General features: G+C 41.1%; 1 protein-coding gene across 4 annotated transcripts in view; it reads right to left on the bottom strand.

Annotated features, from left to right (window-relative positions):
• Positions 1-306: 306 nt before the first annotated feature.
• LACTB (lactamase beta) overlaps positions 307-24,565 on the bottom strand; it is a 59,401-nt gene continuing 35,142 nt past the window's right edge. Inside the window, exons 2-8 of one of the 4 annotated variants that reach the window (XM_057306294.1) lie at positions 23,861-23,944; positions 14,980-21,738; positions 14,279-14,345; positions 12,609-12,799; positions 11,733-12,084; positions 10,390-10,555; positions 307-1,085 (exon numbers count right to left, since the gene is read on the bottom strand). In XM_057306294.1, coding sequence (XP_057162277.1) covers positions 554-1,085; positions 10,390-10,555; positions 11,733-12,084; positions 12,609-12,799; positions 14,279-14,345; positions 14,980-15,342 — 1,671 coding nt within the window. In that variant the 5' untranslated portion in view covers positions 15,343-21,738; positions 23,861-23,944 and the 3' untranslated portion in view covers positions 307-553. Of the gene's footprint in view, positions 1,086-1,954; positions 10,556-11,732; positions 12,085-12,608; positions 12,800-14,278; positions 14,346-14,979; positions 23,945-24,565 lie in introns of those variants that run through there. The other 3 variants (XM_057306295.1, XM_057306293.1, XM_048219911.2) reach the window with 3 other exon arrangements.

Here is a 24,565-nt window from a genome sequence, read left to right as displayed (position 1 = left end):
AGGACTGATACTTGCCACCAGTCAAGTGAGTGAGCCATTTTAGAAGCATTTCCTGAAGCCCCCGAGAAGCCTTTGGATGACCACAACATCTTGTCTGCAACCTCATTACAGACCGGACTCAGATGCATCCAGCCAAGTGACTGAATTCCTAAGCCTTGGAAACCATGAGATGATTCTTTGTTCTTTTAAGCTGCAATAGATAACATACAATTTCTCATAAACTTGTTTCCTGTCATATTAAAATAACAATATTTGAAGTTTCCTGTTGAATGAGATTTTCTTTATATTACACATTCAAAAACTATATTTTATCAGAATATTTTATTTCAAGAATTAACACTTTTTTCCAAAAAAATAATATAGTTACTTCCCTGAGTATAAAGATCTAATCCTACAATAAAAGACAATTACAAAATTAAGCAATTAGAGGTACATAATTCTCTGCATTCAATTATACTCTATTACAAATCTATTTTTAAAAATCTCATGTATTTTGGGACTTTAATGTTCCAAACAACAGCAACAAGAAAACAGCTCATTTTGCACCGTGATGTTAAGACACGTCAGCTCTGTCTTTATCAAATTCCAGAGCAATCTTTAAAGCAGTGCTGTTGAGGCCAACAGATTGCATGTTACATATGATAGAAACGACTACTCCCCTCGGGGGAACCTTGTTGTTCATAGCTTCCGCATCCAGTTCTTCAGGAAGGACCAGCAGGACACTGCTGGCACCCACCGCACCTCCGGTGTGTGAGGCATAATGCCGCTGCTTTCTACAAGAACCGTACAGTTGCTTCTTTTCCACAACACCCCACGCCATTGCGTATTTACCCTCCTTATCCCAAGACATCTCTGTGTTGGGGACTGGTGTCCAAATCATAACCATTGTTTCTGGCTTGAGATATCCGGGTAAAAGATTTTCATGTGAGTTCTTAAAGAGCCCAACTTGGTAACCATACAGCATTGCGTTCCCAAATTTCAGAAGGTCACCCACTGTAGACAGAAATCCACCACCAGCCCATTTATAGGAGTTATCCACGTATGGTGTGTTGACAAGACGTCTCTTTTTATTATAAACATAAAATCTAAAATGAAATAAGAATGGTCATTAAAAACTTCATAGTCTATTATGGACTTTACATATGATAACGAATAGGAAAATATGCACATGAGACAGGCTGTTGCAATGTAGTGATTATACATTCTGAGAAACCATTAATTTTCAGTATGATTCAGATGCTAAAAAAAACACAAATAATTGAGTAATTAAAGCACAGAAAGTGTTTTTTGCTTTTTTTCCTACTGGCATGACTCGCCCATTTTGGGTGTATCAAAGTTTTAATACCTGTAAAAATGAAATGATTAATATTACACACGATACATTTGCCTGGTGCATATGCAGAAACACTTATTGTTTGACAGATATTCCCAGTCCTTGGGCTCAGTGAATCATGTGCCACGTGTGAATTTTATAACTAAGAGAGTATACATTGAGATGTTTAAGATTGATATTTGTAAGGAGACTACATCTCCTGGCTAAAAATGCCAACAGGAATACTATGTGTAATAATGTGACGTGGGACTTTCTTGGTGTAGTGAGGGAAGCTGGAGCTCGCAAACCCACTGGAATCCCAACTCACCCTTACTAGCTAGTAAAATATGCTTCTTTTATTTAACACTTACACAGTTCTTACTACGTGCCAGGCATTGTTCTAAGAACCATGTCAGGATGAACTAATTTATTCTTGTAACAAGGTTCAGAGGTAGGTAGCACGACAATTTCTATTTCACAGATAGAAAACGGAGGCAGAGATTAGAAATAACTTGTCCCAGGTCATACAGCTTGTAAGTGGCAGGTGTCTGTTGCCTCTCTGCTTCAGCACCCTAATTTGTGAAGTGGTGACAAAAATATCTACTTTGTAGAGTTAGGAATATGTGTATCAATCACTTTATATTTTCTTTCTTTTTTTTTAAGATTTCATTTATTTATTTGACAGAGAGAGAGACAGCCAGCGAGAGAGGGAACACAAGCAGGGGAGTGGGAGAGGAAGAAGCAGGCTCCCAGCGGAGCAGGGAGCCCGATGCGGGGCTCAATCCCAGGACCCTGGGATCACGCCCTGAGCCGAAGGCAGATGCTTAACGACTGAGCCACCCAGGCGCCCCCACTTTACATATTTCTGGTAGCTACTGAATAAATGATAGCTGTTATTCACTCATGCATTAAACAGTTATTGATGGAGCACTCATTATGTGGGAGGCACTGCCTGAAATGCTGAAATAAAGGTTCAACAAAAGAGACAAAGTGCCTGACTTCATGAGGTTTCTAATATGAGGTAACTGAAATGAAATCACAAAATAATTAAACCAAACACGAAACGCGGCTCATGAGAATCCTTTCTTTCAAGATGCATAATAAAATGTGTTCTTAGGTTTCCAGTGTGCTGTCCCACCTGTAACAATCTTCATCTTCGTCCCATCTTGGCTGTTCGTAAGCACTGTCAGACTGAGTCTCACCACCGCTTTCAATCACTTCGTGGGTAAGGTCTCAAACTCAGACATCTCTCCCTAGGACTAGGATTTCCAATCCTGCCAACTCTCCAACTGAACCTGCTCTCTGCCCTCATTGTGACCTCCATCTATTCTCCTTGACTCTTCCCAATTTCCCAGGTCTTCTAGTTCCTGATTTCACCCAAGTGAACTAGCTCTAGCCTGAACTGTTTCAGCTGTGGGTTCCTCACTCTTCTGACCCGACAGTACACCAATCTGCCAATCCTGAATAAATCTAGGTATCTCTTTCTTTGGTTCCTTATCTGGAGAAAAGCTGCAGATATTCACATAACAAAGCTGACTGGTATCAATTCATACTTTTGCTAAGGGTCTTCACTGCTGCTACCAAATCTCAGTCTTTTCCTGGTTATTCCCTGGTATATTCTTCCCAATAGCTATTGCCAATCTCCCCCAGTCCTCCACCCCACCTCTGGCCAGCGGGCAGACAACTACATCCCTTGTTTTACTGAGAAGATTCCAGCGTACTTTAGATGCTTTAGATGGCCTCAAACTCCCATCTCTATCTTAAAATGTATTTACATTATCATGCATTCTTTTTTCCTTCTCTCAAGTCACTTAAGAAAATTTCCTATTGTTTTTATGACTAATTCTACCACCTGCATCCCTGACGGCCTTTTTGCCTCTACAACCTTGTTCCACCACTTACACTTCCTAGATCATTTTATCTCCTTGCCGTCCATTCTCCATGCTGAAGCCTGAGATTGTGTCTTAACCTTCTTCCATCTATTTGAAACCTTCCAATGGTTACCACCATTGAGGACAAAACTCAAATTTCTTACGATGGCCTACAACACAATCAATGGTCTTCAACAAAGGCAGTACCAACTCCCTAAGGGAAATTTTTGGAGACATTTTTTTATGTGTCACAAAACTAGAGAGCTCTTACTGACATTTAGTGGTCAGGGGCTCAAGGGTCCTAAACGTCCTAGGATGTGTGGAAAAGTCCCACACAGTAGTGTATTCTCCCTTACCGTGGAAGACCTTCAACTATCCTGCCGGGTACTCATGTAAGTAAAATATCTGTTTATAATGAGCTGAGACTAGAACCCTCTCCATTTTACACACAAGCACAAAGCACTTTTTGGACATTTTTATTCTACAATAACTTTTTCTTGAAAGTAACCATCGTGAAAACTGAAGAAAGACTGCATTTTATTTTGCTCACAGCTAGAGGCGGCCACCAAGGCATGGGTAGAAGCACCGATACGATACACCTGCATTTGTCTGCATTTATAGTTGTTACGTTTGTGATACTTTCATGTCTTAAGTTGCATCTGATTTTATCATGTCTTCTAATGTTGTGAGTAAACTTTAACATACCAAAATATCTATAATTTATTATAAATTATATTTCTTTTATTTAAAAAAATTTTTTTTAAAGATTTTTATTTATTTTACAGAGAAAGTGAGAGAGCATGAGCAGGAGCAGAAGCAGGACGCAGGAGAAGCAGCAGCAGACTCCACGCTGAGTAGGGAGGCTGGTGCGGGACTCCATCCCAAGACCCTGGGATCATGACCTGAGCCGAAGGCAGACACTTAACCAACAGAGCCACCCAGGTGCCCCTTATATTTTATTTTAGTTAAGAGTAGTGAGTATAGATCATATAACCATATAGAGCATTTCAAGAAACTAAAGGATGTATAAAATATTTGTTAAATTAAGGGGCAGGGGATCTAATGGCATTGAGATTCACTGTCCAGTGCAATTTAGCCCCTACCTCTCTGATCTCATCACTTACAGCATCTTGCCTTCTTTTCCTGCCAGACGTATTTCTGTACTTGCAACAAGGCAATTTGGCTCCTCATCAGTCACGTCTACTTGAACCCTTACATTCTCTCCCCGTTACTCTATATAACATTGCTTTGTTTTATTTTCTTCATATCAGTATCTGAACTTCTTAGTTTACATGTTTGTCTCCTCCCATAGAATGTTAAGTGTCATAGGGCAGGAACCTGACCGATCTTGCTCCTTGACGACTCCCCAACCTAGAACAGTACCTGCTGTCCATCAAGTGCTCATTAAACATGTTTAGGGGTGCCTGGGTTAAGCGTCCGACTTTGGCTCAGGTCATGCTCTCAGGGTGCTGGGATCAAGCCCCACGGCAGGCTCTGCACTCAGCGGGGAGTCTGCTTCTCCTCTCCCTTTGCCCCTCCCCCAGCTCATGCTCTCCATCTCTCTCAAATAAATAAAATTTTTAAAAAATTAAAAAATGTTCAAACATGAAAGCATCACTTGTCGGCCAAATATTTAATGGAGACACCTTGCAAGGCACTGGAGGGACTAGTTAAACCATACACTGTAGCTGCTTTCTAGGCGCTAACAGTCTGGTCAGACAGTTCTAAATTGCAAAGCACTATATAAACCACCTGGAGATTGTGTTAAAATGCAGATTCAGCTTCATTAGGTCCGGGAAGGGGGCACGTAATTCTGCAATTCTAACAAGATCCCAGGTGATGTCAATACCGCTGGACCCTGGACCCTTGTTCAGATGGCTGGTTACAGAGGCCAAGCTGGGGAGCGAAGTAGTTCCGTTTGGCTATAGGTTGAGGGGATAAGAGGTAGAAGGTGATGCTGGAGGAATGGACAGGGGACCGGCCACGAAGAACTTTCTGTGCCATGCTAGAAGATTTGACTCCTTTACCTCAGTTAACAAAATGCTCTATGTTTTCTGTATCCTAAGGAAAACAACAACTTTTTACCCTTGTTATAGCTTCCAGCTGCCCGTCCTTTCTCCCTCCTCATTTACTGCCAAACTACACAGAACAGCCCACACCTTGTTTCCAGGCACTCACCCTCTCTAGTCATTCAACTCCTTAAAATCTGGCTTCCCCATCACTAAACAGCCCTCTTGTGGGTTTTCAAGGCTCTTCCAATTCCCTTGTATAGTCGATACCCTATCTGCCTCCTGCAGCACTGTTAACCAACACTTCCTTGATACCCAACCTTGGGCCAGTCTGCTGCCCTGAGCTCTCACTTCTAATATCAATCCTATGATTTCCTACATCCCTCCAATCACTGCAGCCCCCCTCCCCAGGTCTTCTCTTCTGCAGAGAAAACTACAGATCTGCATCAGTACCACAACCACTGTTCCAAATTATGATCAGATTTTCTACTAGCATTAATAATTCTCAAATCTGGTTTTGGAGAAGGGCAGGAAAGTTGTTTATCAGAATCACCTGTGGGCCTTCTCTCTCTCTCTCTCTCTCTCTCTCTCTCTCTCAAAACTGTACCCTTCCCTCAAAATTCATAACTTTGGAGGGCTGTGGGCATATATAATTTGAAAAATCACTTTCTTCCTTCAAGAATCTTATATGTCCCCTAAAAGTCCAAGTCATAATACTGAGTGAAGAGTGGCCAAAGGTATGTGCTTTGAGGATTTAAAAATTAAAAAAAAGCCCACTGAGAATCGTAATAGGTTCTTATGAGAACCAATGACTTGATATGTGTGTGCTCTTCTCATTTCTCAAAATAAACTTGCCTTTTTTTTTTTAGGCTCCATCCCCAGCATAGAGCCCCACTCAGGGCTTGAACTCATGACCCCAAAATCAAGACCTGAGCCGGGACTGAGTTGGACGCCCAACTGACTGAGCCACCTAGGTGCCCCTCAAAATGAACAGGTCTAAAACTAATCTCTTTCAAACATTCTTCTCATATTTCTCCTCTCCATTAAAACCGTGGTTGACTCTCTTGCCCTCAAATCTCACATCCATCAAGATGCTAAATCCTATTTTTCAACCTTTGCTTCGTGACTTACCTTTTTCCCTTCCTTCATTCCTATGGCCTCTCCCATATTTTAGGTCCTCGCTACTTTCTGTCTGAACTCTTATTACACATGTTGTTTTTTTTTAGAGGGAGGGAGAGCAGGGGACAGACAAAGGGAGAGAGATAATCTTAAGCAGGCTATATGCCCAGTGCGGAGCCCTACCATGGGCTCAATCTCACAACCCTGAGATCATGACCTGAGCCAAAATCAAGAGTCGGAAGCTTAGCTGACTGAGCCATGCAGGTGCCCCATTCTGATTACACTTCTAAGTCCAGCCAATCAAATCTAAAAGAAACCTCATTCTAAAAATAATTTTCTTGCGACAAATATATTTCTTACAGTGAACTCCAAGTTTGTAAACCAGGAGAGAACTACCAGTATATTTTGGCTGATAATCAGCTTTGTGTAACTTTCTTTTAACAGTAAAGCATTCCAAACCGCTTATATCAAGGCTGGAAATTAGGACTCTTCATTCTTCCTTTAAAGTATAAAAATGTGGAGAATTCTGGACCTCAATCTAGAATTTTAAACTTTAAATAAACAAATTCTAGGCTTTAATCTCCTGATTCCTTTTCACAGAGGACAAGTTAATGGCTTTTCATGAAAATAATTTTGTTCAGCTCAAAGATAAGTTTACTATTTCAAATTCTTAAGGAATTTCTGCTCTAAAAATAATGCAATATAGACACGAGTTCTTGAGTAAGTTACTGAGACATCTCTGTAACTGAATAACTGATGGAACGATGTCAGATGACAAAGAGCCTCTTATTTAAGAATCTCTAGATTCTGCACAAAAACGCTATATAACTACAGAAATCTACAACTACAAACTTAGAAATTCAAAATACTTTTATTTTTACAATGCTTCTTAAATGCCTTTAGACATAATTATGTACTGGTTTGTGTTTTATTGTTATGAGAAGTTTAAAAACCCACAGAATTTAAAATGCATATAATAAAAACCAATCCCACTTTAACATTTAGCATTAACATTTGGATTGGACCTATTACTAGAGAGTCTATCAGCTAATGGCATAGAAAAGAGCTTCATAAAGAACAATGCTTAGGCCGCCTGGGTGGCTCAGGTGGTTAAGCATCTGCCTTCGGCTTGGGTCATGATTCAAGGGTCCTGAGATCAAGCCCCACGTCAGGCTCCCTGCTCAGTGGGGAGCCTGCTTGTCCCCCTCCCACTCTCCCTGCTTTTGCACTCTCTCTCTGTCAAATAAATAAAATCTTAAAAAAAAATGCTGAATTTTAGAAGACACTTTAGCAAATAAAAATAAATAATAATCACAAAGATAATAATAGAATGTAAAGACCGTATCTATACTGTCAAAACACAACAAACACTTCAGAAAACATCCACTGTATTTGCTTTTGGTCCCATCCAATTATAAAAGAGATTTTTGTTGCAAGTATTGTGCCAAACATAGGAAATATGAACAAAGTCTAAAAATAAGCTAATGCATTGACTAGGGATTCCCCTATCAACAGTGTCCTTCAGGGCAAGAAAAATCCACTCCCCCATGGGTATTTGCTTTAAGGGTTATTTCAGTTTATTTGCCTATACAGAATATACTTGTTATACAGAATCAATATATCTATTTGTATACACTAAGTCAATATTCCTAGTCTTCCATTTAAGAAAGTCCCAGTTTTATTCAGGACAACAATGTACCCAGCTAAAAACTAATTTCTCTGAATCTCTTACATCTAAGTGTGGCCTGCTGCTAAAATTCCGGCCAAAGAAATGTAAGTAGTATTTTGGGGTAGGATTCTAGAGAAATACCTTAAAAAGGTGACAGACACTGGGATGTATTGTTTTAAACACACACACACACACACACACACACACACACACACAGAAGCAAAACGATGATAAGTATTTACTCTTGGGTTACAATAACTCTAAAAACCCTAGGTTAGGATAATATAAATACACTTAATTTATGATTATTATGAAGGAGTACACTAACAAAGCTGCAAACGATTGCTGGAAATTTTATTTCCTGCAGAATGATAAGCATAAACTAACAGAAACATACACATTTACTAAGTTTCACTTTAAGTTTTTTTTTTTTAAATATATATCTTTGAGGTTTCCCTTTACTCTCTGAACTCCCTTAAAAAGCTGGTGCCTTTAAGTTCTTTTAAAATAATTATTAACAAAAAAAAAAAGAATCAGAGTTGAGTTTTAGAGGCCCAAGTAGATATTGCATCAAGTAAAATAAAGATGAAGCAAGTGGACAGACCATTTTCACAGATGACATTCTTTCTTTTTTTAGTGCCCTTTTTCAGCAGTCCATATAATATAACTAAAATGAATCAACTACCCCTTTAGCACCAGTGGGTACTTTCAAATCAATCAAACTCAGAGCTGATAGGAACCTTTAACAGAAGAAATGGGAACCCACTGCCTTTTTATTTCTTCAAAGAACGGGAAATAAGATGAAATTAACTCACCATCATATGCCACATTTTGATTTTTGTAAAATTACTCATTAAGAAAAGAGCAAACTGCCTTGAAGTTCTGTATATTCAAAGAGTCTTAATTTTCAGTTGAGAAAAGCAGCTCAGTGATTATATGTCATGTTCTCTCCCTTACATATAAGTATAGGCATTCATTATCAAACACCTAGGTCTAAATCAAAATAAGGTCATGTATCCATGCCATCATTACTAGAGAATCTTTTTTAGATTCAATTGGCAACCTCTGGTATTTGTCAATTTTTCTTATGCTTTCCAGTGGAACGTAATGTTGGACCTAAAAATAATAAACACTAATTGAAGTGGTTGAGAACTACAGGCCATTTTAAAATTAAAATTCATTGCTTGCTACTAACCTAATTTCTTTTAGGTCCAAAAAAACTCAGGCTGATTTGCAATGCATATTTAATCCTTTTAAATAAACTGGTAATTTAAAAATGGTAATTTAACTAAATATAACAGAAGACTGAACAAAACTAATACAGGGATAAGAAGATAAAGCTAAAATAATCCCACAATTTCATCTATTTCAAATACCATTTAGCCATTTGCAAAGCATGTACTAAGAAAAATATGCAAAGTAAAAGTAACAGTTGATTTGTTAAATGCCTTACCTTTCTAATGAACCAAATTTATTATTTGGTAAAATGGAAAACATAACCATAGAACTCATAATAGTCATTAGTCTCAAAATTCTCTCCCAACGCCCTTTTTACAAATCACTAGAAAAAATTATGATAAAATTTTAGTTTGATACATTTCAATGAAATGACTCAAACTTTTACAGGTGGTAAACCTAGCAGGTACCACTGCTACAAAACCATTAAATCACCACCACCAATAATGGGATAAACCGGCTTCATGTGACCTCTGAGAGACGTGACAACTAAATGTAATGTATGATCCTGGACTAGATCTTGAACCAGATTTTTGTTTTCCTTTTCTTTTGCTATGAAGGACATTATTGGAAGAACTGGCAAAATTTGAACATGGTCTATAGATTTGATATAAGTACTGTGCTGATATTAGTTTCCTGAATGTCCTTATTTTTAAAAAACACAAATTACTTATGGGTAAAGGGGTACCGTGTCTGCAACTTATTTCCAAACGGTTGAGAAAAAAATAACAGATAAAGCAAATGTGGTAAAAGGATAACATTTGGGGAATCTGGGTGAAGGGTATATGGGAATTCTTTGTATTTCGTCTTATAATTTAAGAATTAAATCATTTCAAAAATTTAAAAAAACTTTTAAAAATAATAAATATAAAGTATTAGCTACAACATTAAAAAAGGGATGATGGAAGAACAAATTATAGATACCCATGATAGGAACAATTTTGGTTTAATTGTGCATGAGTTTAAATTATTATTGCTGTCTTTCATCCAAGGATGAAAGGATCCTGGAGTACTTTGCAAATACATTCAATTCCCTCACGGAAAAACAGACATGTAGGAAAGCTCTCCAAATGTGGCGAGTGTGATTTTGGAATGGAGACAAGGAAAGTTTGACTTTCAATAAACAACACAGTGTTATGTAATACAGCAAGACACACCAAAGGTATCATTTACCTTGCTCTATTATAAATCACTGGCTCATTTTCCTCCTGCACAGTCGTCAGCATGTCCAAGTCATGGAATATTTTCTGCATATAATCCAAATATTTATATCCTGAAGCTCTTTCTACTATGGCTGCCAGTAGGGTATAGCCAAAAGTTGAATACAAAAACTGACTACCTTGAGACATCAGTGCAAAGGGGGGAAAGAAAAGAAAACGCTTCATTATTATTTAAAAACATGTAAAATACTTCCCACTGAAAACTGACAGACTCTCACCTTTTTACTTCAGCATTTAGAAACAGATCATGGATGACGTATTAATAAACTTAGTCAACTTGGCAAGGGCCCTGCTTATTCCATGATTTAATGATAATCAGCATATGAATCTACTCCTTTCCATGATAATGAAATAGGCAAATAAATACTATCTCAAAACTAAACTAAAACCCTTCAAACTGGTACCAAAATAGGAAGGGAAAGAAAAGCAAATCTGATTTCTTGAGTTAATGGGCTTATTCTTAATACAGCCAAAACTCATTGTTTAAGGCATAAATTAGTTGTGCACATGCCCATTTTAATAAAGTATATGTAGGTATAAAAACTCTGTTTCAAATATATATTAAAATACAAATACATATTCAAATATAGATACTACTTCAAATACATACCGTTATATCATTCGGGATTCTGGAAACACAGAGTGTGTGATCTGTACTAATAACTGGAACCTTATATTTTAAGACAAAATCCATAAATATATTCCTTTGCCCTTACTAATTACACCTATATCTATTCATAGTAAAAACTTTTAAAATGAAAATGGAATACAAGTACATAAACCTATGGTAAATTGAAAGATACTAAAGTGGTTTTGGTGGGCATCATACCAAAAAATATGTTAAAAAATATTTTTATAGATCAGCTTTTAGGAAATAAAATTAAGTTGATAAAAACCAACTTCTTTAAGGAATGAAGGCACACAATAAATTGAGCAATTTAAATACTAAATTAAACACTAACTAAATACTGACATAATAGCAATATTTTATCATGCCCTCCTTAGTCCAGATTTTATTTGAAAAACACTTATTACAACATTTCTCCATAATTTTCCACAAACAGCTTGATCTGGAAAACCCACTAAATGAACGCTGAGGCTAAATCTAAACAACTGGCTACCTGGACGCTTGGCTTCGTCAAGAACTGCAGACAAGGCACACATTGGACTGACAGCAAAACCCACGCCACAAGCGTCAACCACACCCAATGCCCTCGGGATGGGATCATTTCAGATTTTCTGAAAATTAATACTTTAATAATGACGACTTTGTTAAGAGAAGGAATTAACACTCACCAGGTTTAAAGAACAAAGGGTCATTTTTAAATAATCTTAGTGATTCAATTGAATTCTCAAACTTTTCTTTCAAATACAACTCGCCTTGTTCAAAATCATTCTTTTTCTTGCCAGGTTTTAAGTTCCGGCCTTTGGCATCAGTATCTTGCTCTATCTTAGTTTTAACAAAGTCACTCTTTTCATTACTTTTGCCTCCTTTTTCTTTGAACTCTTTTTCTTGGTCAGATTCCATGGTCCCTTTCATCATCTTCAAGGCTTTGTAAGCTTTCTCTTCTTTCACCTTTTTCATGTCCTTTTCATAATGACGAATTCCACTTAAATGGGAAATCAGTAATCTTGTTGTGACAGAAACCTAATTGTAAAAATATGGAATTTCAATTACAATATTAAACTGTATAATAAAAAGTTATAGGGGCACCTGGGTGGCCCAGTCAGTTAAGCATCTGCCTTTAGTCTCAGGTCATGGTCCTCAAGTCCCGCTGGGATTGAGCCCCATGTGGGATCTGCCCCATGTCAGACTCCCTGCTCAGCAAGGAGTCTGCTTCTCCCTCTCCCTCTGCCCCTCCCTCCCCGCTTGTGTTCTCTCTCTCTCTCGCTCACTCTCTCTCTCAAATTAATAAAATCTTAAAAAAAAAAAAGTTAGTGGCCTTGGAATCATGCCTCAGTAATATTTTCCATTTTAAACTGCTGCTGGAAAAATGTGTCCCATACACATCTTCAGCTTTAAGTTTCAGAGAAATACCCAATCGATTATCACCTGAATTAAAAAAAACCCTTTAACCCATTAACAATAGTTAAAAACAAACCAAAGAATCTTATGAAGCCTTTTAAACCATTTAAGATGTCGTCAGTAAAATGAACTGTGAGTTTTATTACCTTTTCACCTTCATATTCTTTTTCTGGGAATTCAGGAACATAATGTTGTACTGGAATGTCAAGATCCAGTTTCCCGGCTTCCCACAGTTTGGCAAGAGCAACCATGGTAAGGCTTTTGCTGATACTGGCAATTCTCATAACGGTCTCTGGCTTGCACGGTACACGGTTCTCAACATCAGCATAACCTAAGCCTTTAGAAAAAGAAAAGCAAAAAGTCACTAATAACAGGCTTCATGGTCAAAGGAGTCTTCAAAAACTGAAATAATACTATCTTAGAACATCTCATGTATTTATCTAAAGGAATATCTTTTGGAAAAGAAATTCCACTTTTATAAGCTAATTAAGAGTGAATGAGAGTCTTAGTAATTCTGACAACAGTAAGCCTAACAACTTAATTTTATAACTAAATCGAAATTGCACTCTGTGCACAATAGTAATTTTCTATCTGGTTCAGATACTATTTTTTCTTAGTTTATCTAGACAATTAGTTATCCCACATTTTACATTAAGTTATTCTATGTTCTTTAAAGAAAACATCATTGTTCTTCAGATTATATTTACTTTTGAATTTCCACTTGATTGCTTAAAATAACCACCCAATAAAAGTTAATGTGAAAAGGTGTCCTGGAAACCCAATCTAGATAACCAATCTAGGTTACCTCAGATGCAAACCAGAAAAAGAAGGACTATTAATTCAAAGCTCCTAGAGAATTTTTTAAAAGTCTGGTTTCATCTCCTGAAGGCTGAGAGTGTGAAAATCTAAGTGATAAGACCTGAGATCTAAAAAGAACGAAAAGGTATACAATGATTGTTTTTAAACTGTAAATAAAGATTATGCTGAAAAATATTTGCAGAAAAACAAAGCCCTCACCCATAAAGCCGACATTTATGTAATTTTTGATTACAGTATTTTTCATAAATTGGGTATGCTGACTAGGCTATACTTATACTTGGGGGAAGAATCGTTTTTCTTTAAATTCAAAACCTTATTGCTCCTATCAACTTCTTTTAAAAGTACTAATTCCTTTAAATGATGTCTGAAACATGTTCTAAAAGTAGGGTTCCTATAAACCTGGGACCCTATTTGTGTGCAATGGGTAAGTAAATCAAATTATAAAATATGTTTTGATAAAATTATCATAAAATGATTAGAAATCTCTTTCCCAAAGCTTCTACCTTTTGGTTTGAAAAAAACAGCTGACACTGCCCGGTAAAAAAAAAAAAAGTAATAAAGGAGATCGTACACTCATTAAGGACAAGGAATCATGAATGGCCCTAGTTCTTGGTACAGGGCATTTTACAGAATAGGGGACGCAATAAGTTGTTAATTAAATTGTTGATTAAACAAGAAAACAAACTTCTGACGTTTGACCTAGCGGTAAGCGTCATCTACAAACACGCAGGTAACAGACTGTTCAATATACAACTTTCAGAACAATAAATCCAGTCCTTAGAAACGAGCCATCTTTAAGACTCCAAGGGTCACATTTCAATCTTGCTGTTTACAGAAAGCCCGATTCTTTATTCTGTTAGACATGTTTTCTCTATAGTATGTATGGCTTTACGAAACCTGAACATTTCACGCCACCCACTCCTAGCAGTAAAACATCAAAATTTCATTCATCGACTGGGACAAAACAAGCCAGTAAATAACACTTTTCTGAGCCCACCTTCTGACCAGACTTCTTTTCCATCTACAGAGACTCCGACCACTATGCCGGGGGCGCCCACCTCATCCTACGAGCGAAGGGGAAAGGACAGACAGTTCAAGGACCAGCAAAAAAGCTTCGCACAACTCCCCGCCCAGCTCCCGGGCCTTCCCGGGGCCCCGCCCCTCCCTCCGCCCGGGCCCCGCCCCTCCCTCCGCCCGGGCCCCGCCCCTCCCTCCGCCCGGGCCCCGCCCCTCCCTCCGCCCGGGCCCCGCCCCTCCCTCCGCCCGGGCCCCGCCCCTCCCTCCGCCCGGGCCCCGCCCCTCCCTCCGCCCGGGCCCCGCCCCTCCCTCCGCTCGGGCCCCGCCCCTCCCTCCGCCAGGGCCCCGCCCCCTCCCTCCGCCAGGGCCCCGCCCACCTCGGCCCCGCCAGGCCCGGCACTAACGATGAGAGGCGTGCCTGGTCTGCACTGAGGGCGAAGGGGAGGTTCCCGAGGCGGGCGGTGTGACCTCCGCCCCGACTTGGGCAACCCGCAGGAGGTTTTGACCGTGGCCGGGCGGTCGGGGAACGGGAAGTCCTTCTCGGAAGCCGGCCGCGGGCATGCCACCGCCAGAGGTGGGGTCCGCTCGGGCCCGGGAGATGACCACCGAAGGGCCCCGTTCCGAGCGGACGCGGGCGGTTCGGCGCTGGTTTCCCGGCCGCCTACGCCCGCGTCTCCGCACCTTGATCCGGTGCAGCAGGTCGCGGCTGCTGTCGATGGCTCTGGCGAAGCGCCGGGAGGGGGGCGGCATCGGGGTCTGGGCGGACCACGGAGCGAGGGGCTGCTCCTGCGGCAGCAGCGGTTCGGCCTGGGGCGACGCCTCGGGGTCGGGGGCTGCTGGGGGCTGCGCGGGGGCCGCGCCCCTCAGCCCGCCCGCCAGCTTCACCCCGAGTGCCAGCCCCAGCCCCAGCCCGAGACCCCCAACCCAGCCGGGGCCGAGCGGCGGCAGCCCGGAGCGCTGGTGTGCCCCGCGCCGCCCGCGGCCCCAGGCCCAGCCCCCGGGGGTCGCAGGCCGGGCCGTCACGGCTGACAGGAGCCGGTACATGGCGTCTGCCGCGAGCCGGCAGCCTCAGAGCTCGTGCAGGCCGGGCGGGCGGTGGAGGCGCGGGGAGGGGAGGAGACAGGGGAAGGCAGGGGGTGGGGACCGCGCGCAGACCTTAGCAGTCGACGCCGGATGCCGGAGCGTCGATCGCATCGAGCCCTTCCTCTTTTCCCTTCCTCTCCTTGCCTTATCGCGTTCTTGATGTTTCTTCAACTTACTCTACACTGCTTTTCTCCCCTCTGCCTCTGCTCCGATCAAGTGTCACCTCCTCAGAGAAGCCTTCCCAGTTGCCATCCCAATGGGAGTACTCGCCACACCTTTTTGACCAGCCAGCGCGCACACCTCCTTAATAACACTACACTTCTTCGTTTCATTTAACTTAACTGATTCCTTACGAGAAGGTGCCCTCCTTAAGGGAGCCCGGACTTTTACTTTGGGATCCTCAGCTCTTGGAGCAGCGCTGGCACACAGCAGCCGCTGAGCAGGCATCTCCTTTTCCCCTAGAACTCTCTCTCTTGCCATCTCCTTTCTTTATGCCTCATTGGAGCTCCTTCCATTTCCCTAAAGCCCTTTTAAAATCTCTTACTTCTGGAGGTCCAGTGCCACACCACATCAAATATTAAGTTATATGCGGACTATATTAAAAACAATTTTTCTTTTTGCTGTAAACATTTTAAAATTTTAATCCAAAAGTAATTAATATAATTTATAATTAGCTATGATTTCCGATATCTGTAGATGATCAGAGATTCTCATGCCAGATTGGCTCTAAGAACTAGACAGACACAGTGCTTGAGGGGGCACCAGGAAAGTGAGCCCATCACCTCCCCTCCTCTGGACAGTTAGATTTCTACCAGTTAGATTTTTACCAGTTACCAGATTTTTCACAACATTGGTTCATAATGAATATGTGGTCAGCAATCAAGTTTTTTTTTCTTTTTACACAAACTAGTCAAACCCAGCTTCCCTTCCATATCATGTATTTGCAACGATGTTTTGGCTTTCTCTTTCTGTTTTGGCTTAGTATTTCCATTGGTATTATTGTTGTTGTTATTTTAGAGAGAGAGTGATATTTTAGAGAGTGCAGGTGCATGGGGGAGGAGCAGAGAAAAAGGATGAGAGAGAACACAGCAGGCTCCATGTGCCCAGCGTGGAGCCCAACATGAGGCTCAATCTCACAACCCTGAGATCATGACCTGAGCTGAAATCAAGAGTTGGACACTTAACTGACTGAGCCACCCAGCCACCTCTTCATTGGTATTATTTTTAACCTGAATTCTGACACAGTCTATACTGTAAACCTTTTGACTTTCATATCACCTGCAAACAAGTCTTGTTTGCATATGTCTTGTTCAAATATTGTATATGTCTTGTCTTGTTCAAATATTGAATATGACTGGATCTCCTATAGAACCTATAATACGCCAATAGAAACTTTTCTCCAGGGGATCAGAGATCTAGTAGCCAGTCCTCTTGATACGGTTGTTCAAACAGGAACCCATCATTGCCATCTGTGACACGCTAGTGTGTGATGTCCTGAAAGTACTTCTGTTTCCTCCCTATTTTCCTCTTCAGAATGTTTCCCATTGCACTTTTAGTCTCAGGTTCAGACAAAGTTGGTGCTGACATTACAATGCTTACTCAAAAAAGACACATGCCCAGCTCTCCTAGGGATTAGCAGGCTGGAGGGTAATATATTCATGAATCCTATAAACACATAAGTAAATGTAAAATTCCAACTGTAATAAGTGCTATGAAGGAGAGATGCATTGTGTGTTGAGAAGTTATGACGGTGAGATTTGATCTAGTCTGGAAGATTAGGGAAGGTTTTTCTATTGAGGTCAAATTAGATCTGAGACCTTAAGGATAAATGGGAATTAACTTGGTCAGCGTACAAACAGACAGAGGAAGTGTTCCATACAGAGGAATCAGCAAGAACAAAGACCCTGCAGTAGGAGGGAGGAGGTTTCATTCAAAGAATTAGAGGAGGCCATGGTGGCTGCCACGGAGAACAAAGGGGAATGGAGTGAGAGATGAGGCTGAGAACTGACATTCAAGACCCTATCTCCCTCTCCCTATTTCTTCGGAAGAAAGAATACCCTTCTAGAGCTACTTCTTGCCACAAGTCCTGTTCTATGGTATCTCAGTATAGTATAAACTATACATACCTAGTATTACTCTTTGTTTTTTTGGGAGAATCTCAAAATTACTTCATCATTCATACTCTGTGCTTTGGTGTGGAGGTATCAGAGGTCATAAATATTACTGTTACTCAGCTTCCTGCCCCGCCTTCCAACCACAAGAATTCAGAGCACTTCCTCTTTCGTGTTGCTACTTTCTTTGTTACATTTGTTGCTCCGTACTTTTAATGTTTTCTTTGGGTGGTATATTCTTTTATCCCTTAAAATTTAGTTGAGGGTACACTGACTGGATGGCAGCTTGGGATTGTCTATTAATTGTTAAAGAAATGCTTATAATGTATGGCCCAGCAATACCATTTTTAGGTAATATACTCTAGAACTGTGATTTTCAAAGTATGGCACTTGGACCACCATCATTTGCATCACCGGAGTGCTTGTTAGAAATGCAAATGTTCAGGTTTCACCCAGGTCTACTAAATCAGACACTCTAGGAGGGGTGCCGAGCCATCTGTGATTTTTTTTTTTTTTTTTTTTAGAGAGAGAGAGAGGGAGGGAGGGAGAGAGTGAGAGAGAGCCCTCAGTGGGGAGTCTGCTCAATATTCTCTCTCTTCTTCTCCCTCTGCCTCTACCCAGCTGCTCGCTCACTCGTGCACACGTTCTCTCTCAAATAAATGAATAAATTCTAAAATAGGGGGGCAATATGAGAAATCCCTATGGTGATGGAACTTTTCTCTATCTTGACTGTATCACTTGTCAGCATCCTGATGTGGTATTATACTATAGTTTTGCAAGATGTTACCATGGGGAAACTGGAAAAAAGGTACACAAGATCCTTCTTATTTCTTGGAACTGGGTATGAATCTAAAATTATCTCAAAATTCAAAAAAGCTTATTTAAAAATAAAAGATGCAGTATGAACCAGGACACATATTCTGAAACTGAAATACAGTCGTGTGTATTCCCTACTTAAATGCTTTAAAGCTCCCTTTCCCAATAGGAGAAAGTCCAGACTCCTGTGGTTCGTCATGTGGTAGAATAACCTATTGAGAAAAACTTTCTTTCATTCTTTTTTTTTTTTTCCTTTTCGGAATTGGATTCACCACAAAGGAATGAACCGCATTTCCTTTCTTGCCAAGAGGGCAGCCAGGCCTCTGAGTCCTGAAGGTCTGGGCTTTCCATACCGCCCAGGGGGTAGTTAACAACTGCCCCTGGTTGTCCAACAGGTCTCAACCCACCCAAATATACACAGAAGGTTTTTTCTTTCCCAGCTATCTATCTACTTTGCTGAGCCAAATCCCTTTCCAGCTGGGTAACTTTATAAATAAAGGAACTTTAAAGACATCTCTGTCTGGTCCAAAACCTTTTCAGCCACATCTCACTATGAAAGTAGCATATCAAGGGAATATTCCGTTGCTCTAGGTACTATTTCCTTTGCTGAGTGCGGTTCAACAACCTCTCTCCAGGAGCTGGGCAGGCTGCGTCTTGCATGGAGGCCCTGGCAGGGGTTGAATGGGGGCTTCTGCTTGCTTGCTTTCATCTCCTTTTTTCTTCCTTCCAGTCCCTCGCCCTCACGCTCACCACCAGGAGCAGTTGGGGGACAGGGAGCCCACAGGAGAACAGTGGTTGGTGCAAGTTCCAAGTATGGCCCTGGGTCTGGGCCATGCAGCCCGCAGAGCCTTAGAGAGCCTGCCCCTTGAAGGCATGGTTCCCTGTGTACATGGAGTGAGAGCCTCCCAAACCCATGGCTTTGCAAAGCTCAGGGAAGACCTCCAGACTATGTTGGATGCTGATAGGGCTAAGTATCCCACCTGCAAGCAGCCTCCACAGACCTGGGGACCCACACAGAGCACCACAGCAGCAACAGCTATAGACAGAGGGCCATCGACATGGCCCCACGACTTTCTGGGGCTCTTGTTTAATACTAAGGAAGTATACGGAGTTCCTCCCCCACAAAGAAGGTCAATATAGTGCTTTTTACCAATCTTGATGGGTGGAGCTTCCACTAAACTTGACTTGATTTATGTAAATGAAAAGATAAGGCATTATCTGTATCTTCAGCCCCATGGACACTGCCAACTTTTAAAAAATATTTTATTTCTTTGTTTACTTGAGAGAGAGAGAGAGAGAGAATGAGCAGGAGGAGGGGCAGAGGGAGAGGGGGAAGCAGACTCCACGCTGAGCAGGGATTCAGACGCAGGGGCTCGATCCCAGGACCCCGAGATCATGACCTGAGCCAAAGGCAGACACTTAACCAACTGAGCCGCCCAGGCTCTCCAGACACTGACATTTTTATTGAATAAAGAAATGAGTGGAATAATTCATTTTGTTACATTTTTCAGCACTGAATCAAGGAGTAGTGGACATTTGTCATTCCTTTGGGCCCCTTCAAAACACTTCCTTTCTTTGAGACAATTTCTTATCTTACGAATGCTGCCTCCCTAAGGGATAACGATAATAATCACACAATCTTACGTAGTGCTATCCTGTGCCAGGCACAGGTCTAAGCTCTTTCCACACCATTTCATGTCAACATCACGCCAACTGTCGAGGCGGCTAGTGTTCTTATCCTTGCCATCTTATACAGGAGGAAATAGAGGTACAGGGAAGTGACCTAATTTGCCCAAAGCCTCACAGCCAGTAGGTGATGGTGTCCTCGTATTTATTTTCCTAGTTTCCCTTCACTTGGTAGCAGGTGTGTGAAGTAGGCTCCGCCAATCAGAGGTGCCCATTTCTGGAAGCTGGTAATGCCATCAAGGGCACTTCCTGGGCAGCAGTGATGGGGATTCTCGTCCGGTGTCTAGCGCCCAGCTGGACACTACAGGCCTGGGCGGTCTCTCGATTTCCCAGCCTCAGGCAGCACCCTCCTGTTAACAACTCCCTGGGTGTCTCCTGCACACATTATCCTGTCAGGCATAATTAAAAATTGCGCCCTTTCCCTCTTAAACGGGGCAAGAAAATATACAGTCATCCCACCCAGTATGTTTCAGTAAATTCCTTTCCTGCTTGAACGGGCTATAGTGGTCTTGGTAATTGGCAGTTAACAATATGCCCCCTCCTTTCCTACCTCCCTCACCTCCCACTTCTCACCACAGCTCTGGTCTCAGTTCTCTGAAAACAGGGTGCTGGATGCCTCTAGGCCTTTGCACAGATTTTTCTTTCTTCCTGATATGGTCTCATCTCCAGTGTTCGCAGGGCAAACCCTGCTCTGGAGGGTGTCGCCCGTTACCTTCCTGCCTCCATCTTGCCCTATATTCCCTTCTGGTGGCACTTAGCCCTGTGGTACAACTTGACCTAACTTTTTGGATCTGCCAGTGATCTGTGAGTTCCTTCAGGGTACAGACTGTTTCGTCTGGGTTTAACCCTAGTGCCTGGCACATGGTAAGCTTTCAACAGTATGTATTGAAAGCTTTATATGAATGAGTGTAAAATTGTCCTTTTTATAGAAAAATAGCTGCAGTCTGCTACTACAGTTTCGTTTTCTAAAGGTTTTCATTTGTCGGCCTTGATTTTGAGCTTGAGAGAACCCTATTGGCGCACTGGAAAATGGAATTCATACTGGGAGAAGACCTTAAAAGCACCGGGCTATCTCACCCCCTTAGGGAGGAGAGCTCACCATTATTAGACTTTATCATGTGCTGGCTACTTTATACACATTTGTTCATTTAATAGTGGGCATTATCTCCCAGACAAGTAAGAAAACTGAGGCTAAGAGAGGCTAAGTTGCTTACAGAAATAAAGTCAAATGGAAGAACTGGAATTAGGGTTTGCTCCGGGGTCCACCCATTTCCTTGCTTTGCTCCCTGGGAATTTGTACAAAGTGATTCAGGCAAGGGAGTATGCATTTGACGGGAAGACTTACAGGGGAGGAAGGGCCACAACCTCCTACATCCTCCATTCCCTGTCCAACATTTCTGCATACTGTCTTTTCAGCCTGTTTCTTTGGCTCTATCTTCCAATGGAGACAAAACGGCTTGTGGTATTACTGTAGGACTGCAAAGCTCAAAGGTGTATTAGACATTATCTAGTGTGGTGGTTTTCATGGGATGGGGCATTTGGAAAGGCACTGAGCTATTTTTTTTTTTTCTTATCCTAATTGGAGGAAAGGGAAAGGGACCCATGATGTTCAGTAGAAGGGGACCCAGGATGATTTTGAAAGCACTTACATCTGTGGGAGAGTTGTGCTGGCAAAGATTCCCTCCCTGACCAAACTCTGGCCGGCCTCCTTTGAGCCCTCTTCTTGACTCAGCCTCAACCTTGGCTGTAAAAAACGTGAACCGACATTAACAGTTTCTAAGGTGCCTGCCTGACAAAACTCAAGGCTGCCAAAAGCATTTACGGTTTGTTTCAATCAACACCTGAAAATAGGCCATTTGTCTCCTAGTTTCTGTGGGTGGGTAGGAAGCTAACTTCAGTAAGTAGTAGTTAACAAACGCAGATGGTTTTCACACAGAAAAACAGGCTCACCCAGGTTTTAGTAATTTTCCCTTCCCTGATTCTGTTCATTCTGTCCCCTCGCTGCTCCCTCCATCTTCCTTTAAAACCCTCCCATCACCTCTGCACAAGTCAGAATGACGCTCAGCTCTTTCCTCCACTGTCAGTCGTTCTTGAAGAAAATCTGTTTTCACCACTCTGACTGACGCCCTGCTGCGTTTATCTTTGACAGTGCACAGTGGATTGTTCAACCCCAAATACTACCCCTCAAAAACAGAGGTCCTTGTTTTCAAAGCAAGGTCTTACGGGTGTGTTCACTTTGCGATAATTCATTGAGATGTATACTCCTAATTTGTGCACGTTTCTGCTTGTATTTTCTATTTTAATGTAAAAGTTCACGTATTAAAAAAATAAGAACCTGAAAAAAATGATAATGAAGGGTAAGTTAAGAAATAATCATTGAAATAGTCTTAAGTGGAGAAAGTAAAACATTCTGATTTTCAGAGGCAAAAACACAAACATGTATAAAGACATGAGAACATGGAAGAAGAGGAATTTGTATGATTATAGGGGTTTTTAGAATTATGCTCTTTAAAGGTGTACTTACAGAACACGTCGTTGAGATATAATTGAAATATAATAAACTATATGTATTTAAAGTATACACTTTGATAAGTTTTGACATACGTACGCACCTGTGAAACCATGACCACAATCAAGATCATGAACATACCCTTCATCCTTTTTATAACCCTTTTCTCCCTTCCTACTTATTCCCCTATCCACTCCCCAAAAATTATTGATCTGTTTTCTGTCACTATAGATTAGTTTGCATTTTTTAGAATTATATATATATGAAATAATACAGTATGTATATGCTCTTTTTTGGGACTTATCTTCTTTTACTCAGTATAATTATTTTGAAATTAATACAGGCTAATTCATGTATTAATAGCATCTTCCCTTTTACTGAGAGGTGGCATTGCATCATATGGGCCCACCACAATTTGTTTATGTACTTATCGGTTCATAGACCTTGGAGTGGTTTCCAGTTTTTGATTACTATGGTAAAGCTGCTACGAACCTTCATATGCAAATTTTTGTGTGAACATAGGTTTTCATTTCTCTGGGGCATAAACCTAGGAGTGGAATTGCTAGGTCATATGATCACTGTATATTTAATCTTTTGAGAATCTGCCAGATTGTTTCTCAAGCAGCTGCATCATTTCACTCTCCCAATTTCTCCATATCCCTGCCAACACTGTCTTTGTGATAATAGCCATCCTTGCAGGTGGGAAGTGGTATCTGATATGGCTCTGCTTTGCACTTCTCTGATGGCTGATGATGTTGCGGTTTCTGGTCATTTGTACATATTATTTGCAGAAATATCTATTCAGATCCTTTACCCATTTATATAATATTCTTGAAATGACAAAATTAGGGAATGAGAAGTTATGGACTGGGGCAAGAGGAGGAGAGAGGGGAGATGGGTGTGTATATGAAAAGGCAACTTGAAGGATATTGGTGATGATGGAATTGTTCTTGATCTTGACTGTGGTGGATACATGAACCTACACGTGGGATTACAGTACATGGAGCTAACTACACACACACACACACACACACACACACACACACACACACGACTATAAGTAAAACCGGGGAACCTGCTTTGAATCAGTGGATTGCAGTTGTATCAATATCCTGGTTGTGATATTACACTATAATTTTGCAAGATCTTACCATTGGGGGAAACTGGATAAAGGGTACATGGGATTTCTCTATATTATTTATCAGTGCATGTGAATCTACAATTATTTCAGAAAAGAAAAAGTTTAGTTTAAAAACACACAATTAAAAAGAACCCTATGGTCAACTCTTCAACAAAACCTAATAATTCTTAACGGGTATGTACCTGACAACAAAGACTGAAACGATGTGAGGCAAACCTGAGAGAACTGCAAGGAGAAACAGACGAATCCACTGTCATAGTTAGACACTTCAAGGTCCCCTCCGTCAGAAATGGACAGGCCCTGCAGGCAGAAAATCATTAAAGACACAGTTGAACTCAATAACACCATCAATAAGCTGGATATAATGGACATCTATAGTCCATTTCATCCGATAAGAGCAGAATACATATTCTTCTCAAGCTCACATGGAACATTCACCAAGGTAGACCACTTTCTGGGCCATAAAACACACAAACACCCCTTAACAAGTTTAAAAGAATAAAAATCATACAACTGCTCTCGGACTCCAATGGAATTAAAATAGAAATTAGTAACAGAACAAAAATTTTAAAAATTTCAAAAAATAAGTAATTAATAACAGAATAGCTAGAAAAATCCCCAAATACTTGGAAACTAAACAACACACATTTTTTTGAAAAAGATTTTATTTATTTGAGAAAGAGAGAAAGCAAGCATGAGTGGGAGTTGGGCAGAGGGAGAGGGAGAAGCAGACTCCCCACTGAGCAAGGAGCCCAATGAGGGGCTCTACCCCAGGACCCTGAGATCATGACCTGAGCCGAAGGCAGATGCTTAACCAACTGAGCCACCCAGGCGCTCCCACACTTTTTTTTCTTGGTAAATAATTACCGAATTATCTTACAGAATCTATATATCATTTAATCCTTTCAAAAGTAGGAATAT

Source organism: Ursus arctos, unplaced genomic scaffold (genome assembly GCF_023065955.2).
Source record: "Ursus arctos isolate Adak ecotype North America unplaced genomic scaffold, UrsArc2.0 scaffold_36, whole genome shotgun sequence".
Classification (NCBI taxonomy): domain Eukaryota; kingdom Metazoa; phylum Chordata; class Mammalia; order Carnivora; family Ursidae; genus Ursus; species Ursus arctos.
The sequence above is the reverse complement of the archived record's forward strand: the minus strand, read 5'-3'. Positions and strand labels throughout refer to the sequence as shown.